The 7,053-nt window shown below is 48.8% G+C and overlaps 1 protein-coding gene across 4 annotated transcripts in view; it reads left to right on the forward strand.

Moving 5' to 3' along the window:
* The window catches only part of ACTR3B (ARP3 actin-related protein 3 homolog B (yeast)), a 98,383-nt gene extending 92,485 nt beyond the window's left edge, over window positions 1-5,898 (forward strand). For 3 of the 4 annotated variants that reach the window (XM_011941524.1, XM_011941527.1, XM_011941526.1), the window contains 3 exons: window positions 2,489-2,614; window positions 3,851-3,934; window positions 4,978-5,898. In XM_011941524.1, the coding sequence (XP_011796914.1) occupies window positions 2,489-2,614; window positions 3,851-3,934; window positions 4,978-5,073 (306 nt within the window). In that variant the 3' untranslated portion in view covers window positions 5,074-5,898. The remainder of the gene's footprint in view (window positions 1-2,488; window positions 2,615-3,850; window positions 3,935-4,977) is intronic. The other variant, XM_011941525.1, reaches the window with a different exon arrangement.
* The last annotated feature ends 1,155 nt before the right edge of the window (window positions 5,899-7,053 follow it).

The raw sequence follows: 7,053 nt of genomic DNA on the forward strand, positions 1-7,053 counted from the left end.
AAAGAAAGAAAGCAAAGAATGTGTAGCAGTGAAACCCCCAGATGAGGACAGACTGCAGAGTTCCTGGGGCAGAAAACCATTGCCAGGTATTTTATTCAGTGTGTTCACGATCAGGTAGTCTCCGTAAGGCATGGGTACCCCTTAGAGTGTCTGCAGTGTTCAGGGCTGTTCCCTGTGAGTAGAAGTGTGGGGTAGACACCAAGGAATGGGGCACGGTGTGGGCTCCGGGGGTCTCTCACCGCTGCAGAGAGTCCTGGAAGGCCTCAGGACCACCCCAGTTCCTGGCCCTGAAGGCCAAGCCCAGATCCTCCCTTAACAATCTGTTAGCCTTGACCTTCTCGAAGCTGATAACAAAATATTGTGGCACAGTTTTATGAGATCACAGTTTTGTGAGGCCCTGTCCCTGGCCAAGCCACTGGAGAAGCTTTAGCCCAGGGGTGTCCGACCTTTTGGCGCCCCTGGGCCACATCAGAAGAAGAAGAAACTCTTGGGCCACACACACAATACACTAACACTGATAGCTGACGAGTGAAGAAAAAGGTCCTGTGCATCATGTTTTTGGTATTTGCCACCACGGATGAGCAAAACCATTGTTGCATTGAAAGGGCTGGACGTGGCTCCTTCAGCTCCTGACAGCCTTTCACCTTAGCGACTGGAGCAGCTACAGCATGTTCGGTGATTTATCAAACATCTGCTGCTGGCAGGTAACCAGAGGTGAAATTTCTCTCTATAGACACTCAGGGTGGAAGTGGAGCAGAACCCAGGTGGAAGACGAGGTCACTGGTGGCTTCTCCAGGTAGAAGCCAGATCCCTCGTGGCTTCTCCAGGTGGAAGACCAGGTCACTGGTGGCACTGCCAGGTGGAAGGCCAGATCACTGGTCACTTCTCCAGGTGGAAGGCCAGATCATTTGGCTTCACCACATGGAAGGCCGGATTACTGGTGGCTTCCTATGGCTTCTGCCCCCTTTCATTCTTCCTGCTCTGACTTCACTATCTAATCCTGAGTCCACGTGGGTGCTGTCACAGCAGTCCTAGGAGTTGGCACGAGAGAACAACGATCCCTTTGCACTCAGTGCTGGCTGTCTTTCCCCAGAACAGCAGTAAGCAGGAACGGACTACTCTAATATCATATAACGTAGAACCTGGGCTGCTAGGGACAGAAAAGTGCATTTTTGTTTTTTCTGTACTGGTTCCTTTTGACTTCTGCTTACCTGTAAACTTGGTGAGGGACTCACTGTTCACGCACCCAGAGCTGACTGGGAGGAGTGCCTGAAAGAGAGCTCTGCAGTTGCTCAGACACTCAGGAAGAGCTAACATATTTAGAGGATTAAAGGAAACAGGGCTTTTTGACTCCTTGAAGGATTAATTTCCTTATGTAGTTTTCACATAAGGTGTTTTGTCTAAGAAAGTTCAACCAGGAGATACACTGGTCTCCCTTGCCAGTGGGGGATATGATGGAAGACCCCAGTGGGTGCTTGAAACTGCAGATAGTACCAGATCCTATACATACTGTGTTTTTTCTTGTGCATACATACCTATGATAAAGTTTAATTTAGAAATTACGCTCAGTAAGAGACTTCTGAACAGCAGTAACTAAGAATAATTATTGTAACTATATACTGTAGGAAAAGTTACATAAATGTGGTCTCTCTGTCTAAAAATATCACCCTTCCTCGTCTTGTGAGGGCGTGAGATGACGCAGTGCCCTGTGGTGAGAGGCGAGAGGTGAGTGACGTAGGTTAGGCCACTGTGGCCTCTGACATACACCAGAAGAGGACCGGCTGCTTGGGTGACCTGGGCTGTCGAGCCATGAGGATGTCAGTGGCTGCAGGTCAGGAGCAGACGGTGTGGATGACTGACAGGCAGGCAGGGTGACAATGCGGAGATGCTGGACAGAGGGCTGGTTCAGGTTCTGGGCAGGCGGGGCGGGACAGGCGAGTGCTTCCCCTTCCTCTGCCCCCCACCGAGCTTCTGGGGTGGCCAGCGAGCGAGTCTCGGCACCAGAGGGCAGTGCTGGCTGGGTGGCTCATCTGAGAATGTTCCTTCTGGTAACTGGAAGGTTTCTTCCCAAGATCGTCCTTCAGAGAAGCTTCAAGCACCCATTAGAAGACGTTCCCCCGGTGATGGTTAAGGCGGAGCAGCGGGAGAGCCAGTGTTGTTTTGGCTCAAGTCAGCTGGACGGTTTCTGCTTTTGTTTTGGCTTCCTGGTCCATGTGAGGGGTTGGCAGGGGGGGCATGAGAATCGCCTTGTTTTTGCTTTGCTGTAACTGAGGAAAGGATTAAGGAGCCATCTGTGGCACATTGTTGTCGCCATAAAAAAAAAATCTACACTTTTCCAATAGCGTTGTTTGCTTCTGTTCACGTCTGTCATAGGGCAGGTGTGTCATGCCCACAAGCGATTGGACCTGTGGGAGTTCTGTTGTGGGCGGTTCCCGGAACTATGGGCGGGCAATTTCACCCAGGGCTCCCTCTGCTTTGTGTCTTGTAGAATGTCGTTCTCTCAGGAGGCTCCACCATGTTCAGGGATTTCGGACGCCGACTGCAGAGGGATTTGAAGAGAGTGGTGGATGCTAGGCTGAGGCTCAGCGAGGAGCTCAGCGGCGGGAGGATCAAGGTAGGAGCCAGGGGCTTCCACGTGGTGCCTGGGGCTTCTGCGCCAGGCCTGGCTCGGGCCCTCCTGACACAGAGCGGAAGGAGCTTGTCTGGGTCGCGTGAAATCAAAACAAGTGTGCATCGCTTTCTGAGCTGCATTTTGACATGACCGCGGAGGTTTGCTGCCTGAGGTCCTTCCAGGCTGGTAGTTCAGACCGATGGTCCTGACGACACAGCAATGGCAGCTTCACACTCTCCCTGACCATACCTGCCAGCAGTTTCCTTTTGTGTCGTAGAGATCAGGCATGGGGTATAATGACCAGTGTCCCAAGGAGATGGGACTGATTTACGGTGAGGATCTCTCATATCCTTCGGAAATGTTCTCATTAAATGAAAATAACTAATGTTAGCAGGGAGTTAAGGCGTTTCTCCAAGATAGTCATTCTTAAGTAGCTGGTGATCACTGTGGGCTTCTAACCAAGAGTGGGCTTCGATAGCGGCAGTGGGCGCAAGGAAGAGAGCGCATGAGTCCACTGTTGGAAAAGCACAGTTTCTTTTTTCTTTTTTTTTTTTTGGAGACAGAGTCTCGCTCTGCCGCCCAGGCTGGAGTGCAGTGTCGAGATCTCGGCTCACTGCAAGCTCCGCCTCCCGGGTTCACACCATTCTCCTGCCTCAGCCTCCTGAATAGCTGGGACTAAAGGTGTGCCCGCCACCACACCTGGCTAATTTTTTGTATTTTTAGTGGAGACGGGGTTTCACTGTGTTAGCCAGGATGGTCTCCATCACCTGACCTCGTGATCTGCCTGCATTGGCCTCCCAAAGTGCTGGGATTACAGGCATGAGCCACCTCACCCAGCCGGAAAAGCACAGTTTCTTTTAGTATTTTGGGGATGGTTAATCTTATTTGGGATGATCTCTGCAGTGCCAGAACATTTGATATGTTTGGTCAAAGAAAAGCAGTGAGGTTAATTGCTTGGATTTTGTGCTTTTGTGCTTTAATGCTTTCAGCCTTGTGAGAGGCAGGTTCTGCTTGCCGGGCGCACTGTGTTCCTTTGAGCCCTGGGGGCTGGGATTGTGGTGGGTCTTGGGGGGATTTGGCAGCAGGGGCAGAGTCGCTGAGTGCTGGGTGTGAGGTTGTGCTTGTGCGAGTAAGAGGAGGGCGGCCCCGGGTGAAGCCGTGGTCTCGTCAGCTGGGGGATGATTGGATCACAGATGTGTCTGTGCGCGTGGAGTAAGTGAGAGCTGCTTTCTCTTCCAGCCAAAGCCTGTGGAGGTCCAGGTGGTCACTCATCACATGCAGCGCTACGCCGTGTGGTTCGGAGGCTCCATGCTGGCCTCGACTGTAAGTCCCTCTCTCGGGGGCTCTGTGTTTCCATTCCTGTGCTCTCTGTTGAGTTTGGGTAAATATCGTCTATGAAGGTGAAATAGTGTGTGCCCTAATCGTGTGGCTCTAAACAGACAGTTCTGTAAAATATAAATTATATCTTTTTTTTTTTTTTTTGAGATGGAGTTTTACTCTGTCACCCACGCTGGAGTTTAGTGGCGCGATCTCAACTCGCTGCAACCTCTGCCTCCCAGGTTTAAGCAGTTCTCCTGCCTCTGCGTCCTGAGTAGCTGGGACTACAGGAGTGCACCACCACGCTCGCTAATTTTTGTACTTTTAGTAGCGATGGGGTTTCACCATGTTGGCCAGGCTGGTCTCGAACTCCTGACCTCAGGTGATCCGCCCACCTCAGCCTCCCAAAGTGCTGGGATTTCAAGAGTGAGCAACCACGCCTGGCCCCCTGGCTAATTTTTGTACTTTTAGTAGCGATGGGGTTTCGCCATGTTGGCCAGGCTGGTCTCGAACTCCTAACCTCAGGTGATATGTCTCAGTCTTCCAAGTGCTAGGATTACAGGCCTGAGCCTCTGCGCCCGGCCCAATATAAACTATGGTCTGAATAATCACACAACACATTTATCACTTATCCTTGCTAATTAGGGGTTACAGATAACATGGTAAGTGGAATCCAAAAATAATCTAAACAAATCCTGCATTAATCATTAATTTCAGTGACTTTTCCAAATAATTCTTACTTTTCCCCTCAAATCTGTGAACAGCTCACACGTTGTTGGTGGGGGGGTCTGTGAACAGCTTACACATTATCACACGTTGTTAGTGGGGGACCAGCATTTGGTTGGTCCTGAGAAGATAGAGGCTGATGAAATTTCTAAAAAGTGAAATGCCCCCCCATTAGTAGTTCAGTACATCAGAGAGGTAAAATCTTGCAGCAATGGTCCTGTGAGGGAGGGTGGAGGCCGGGATGAGGAGAGTGTCTTGCCTGCTTGGTAGCTTGACTTTCTTCTGAAATGTGTGTCTTTCTGTCCGCCTGTTGCCTCTCGTAGCCTGAGTTCTTTCAGGTCTGCCACACCAAGAAGGACTATGAAGAGTACGGGCCCAGCATCTGCCGCCACAACCCCGTCTTCGGAGTCATGTCCTAGTGTCTGCCTGAAAGCGTCGTTCGATGGTGTCACGTTGGGGAACAAGTGTCCTTCAGAACCCAGAGAAGGCCGCCGTTCTGTAAATAGCGACGTCGGTGTTGCTGCCCAGCAGCGTGCTTGCATTGCCGGTGCATGAGGCGCGGCGCGGGCCCTTCAGTAAAAGCCATTATCCGTGTGCGACCGCTGTCTGCCAGCCTCCTCCCTCACCCGCCCTCCTCTCCCTCGCTCTCCCTCTTCCTCCTCCTCTTCCGAGCTGCTAGCTGACAAATACAATTCTGAAGGAATCCAAATGTGACTTGGAAAATTGTGAGAGAAAACAACATTAGAAAATGGCGCAAAATCATTCTGCCCCGGGAGAGAATGTGGGGGTGCAAACCCTTTTCCTCCCAGCCTATTTTTGTAAATAAAATGTTTAAACTTGAAATACAAATCGATGTTTATATTTCCTATCATTTTGTATTTTATGGTATTTGGTACAACTGGCTGATACTAAGCACGAATAGATATTGATGTCATGGAGTGCTGTGATCCAGAGTTTTTAATTGTGAGGCATGTTCTGATATGTTTATAGGCAAACAAATAAAACAGCAAACTTTTTTGCCACATGTTTGCTAGAAAATGATTATACTTTATTGGAGTGACATGAAGTTTGAACACTAAACAGTATTGTATGAGAATTACTACAGACCATGTATCTTTTAGTTTTTTCTGTTTGAACTTTCTGGAACTGTTTTATAGAAGATGATGGTTTGTTGTCGGTGAGTGTTGGATGAAATACTTCCTTGCACCATTGTAATAAAAGCTGTTAGAATATTTATAAATATCTTTCTGCTGTAATGTGGTGGTCTGTTGTTTTTCTCCCTGTCGCTGTGCTTCTTTTAAAGAATACTGACATTGTTTTACATCATTGGCGGATTTGATTAATACCCAGCTTGTGGGAGGAAATGTCTTTTTCTGAATGGTGTGGGCTGCCTGCCCTGCAGTGGCCAGTCCATCGCTGGGGTATCGTGGGTCTGGATAACCCGTCAGAGATGGTTTTGGCATCTGGGGTATAGTGGGAAGGAGCGAGTAATGATTTCTGATATTCCTTCCTAGAAATTCAGGATTCGGCCGGGCGCGGTGGCTCAAGCCTGTAATCCCAGCACTTTGGGAGGCCGAGACGGGCGGATCACGAGGTCAGGAGATCGAGACCATCCTGGCTAACACGGTGAAACCCCGTCTCTACTAAAAATACAAAAACTAGCCGGGCGAGGTGGCGGGTACCTGTAGTCGTAGTCCCAGCTACTCGGAGGCTGAGGCAGGAGAATGGCGTGAACCCGGGAGGCGGAGCTTGCAGTGAGCTGAGATCCGGTCACTGCACTCCAGTCCGGGCGACAGAGCGAGACTCCGCCTCAAAAAAAAAAAAAAAAAAAAAAAGAAATTCAGGATTCATGACTGTAAGCTTTCAGTAACCACTCTGATGTTTGCTGAATGGATTGTTGGCTTGAAAGGTAATTTGCTCAATTAATAGATTTAGGTTTATTTCGCTTTTCATATAATTCTTATGTTACTTTAAAAATTGCTATTTATGGTATTTCTTCTAAGTTGTGAAGTGTGTTTTTTTTTTTGTTCTGTTTTAAAATTTTTTCCTTACTTCCACTCTCAAAGGAGGTGAACGAAGTATGTTTTTTTCTCAGAAAATTTGCCTTCGTAAAGAAACGTAGCCAGGTGCAGTGGTGTGCCCCTGTAGTCCCAGCTCCTCAGAAGGCTGAGGCAGGAGGATCACTTGAGTCCAGCAAGTCAAGACTGCAGTAAGCTAGGATTGAGCCACTGTATTCCAGCCTAGGTGACAGAGTGAGACCCCATGTCTTAAATAAAACAAAAACAAGAATAACAACACAAAAATGTGATGTCATTATTTGAGTTTAGAAATAAGTTTAATATTGAACTCAGTATGGTGAAATCTGAGTTTACCAAGCCTCAGCTGCCCAAATCTCTGAT

The sequence above is a fragment of the Colobus angolensis genome, unplaced genomic scaffold, assembly GCF_000951035.1.
Source record: "Colobus angolensis palliatus isolate OR3802 unplaced genomic scaffold, Cang.pa_1.0 Scaffold2, whole genome shotgun sequence".
Classification (NCBI taxonomy): Eukaryota; Metazoa; Chordata; class Mammalia; order Primates; family Cercopithecidae; genus Colobus; species Colobus angolensis.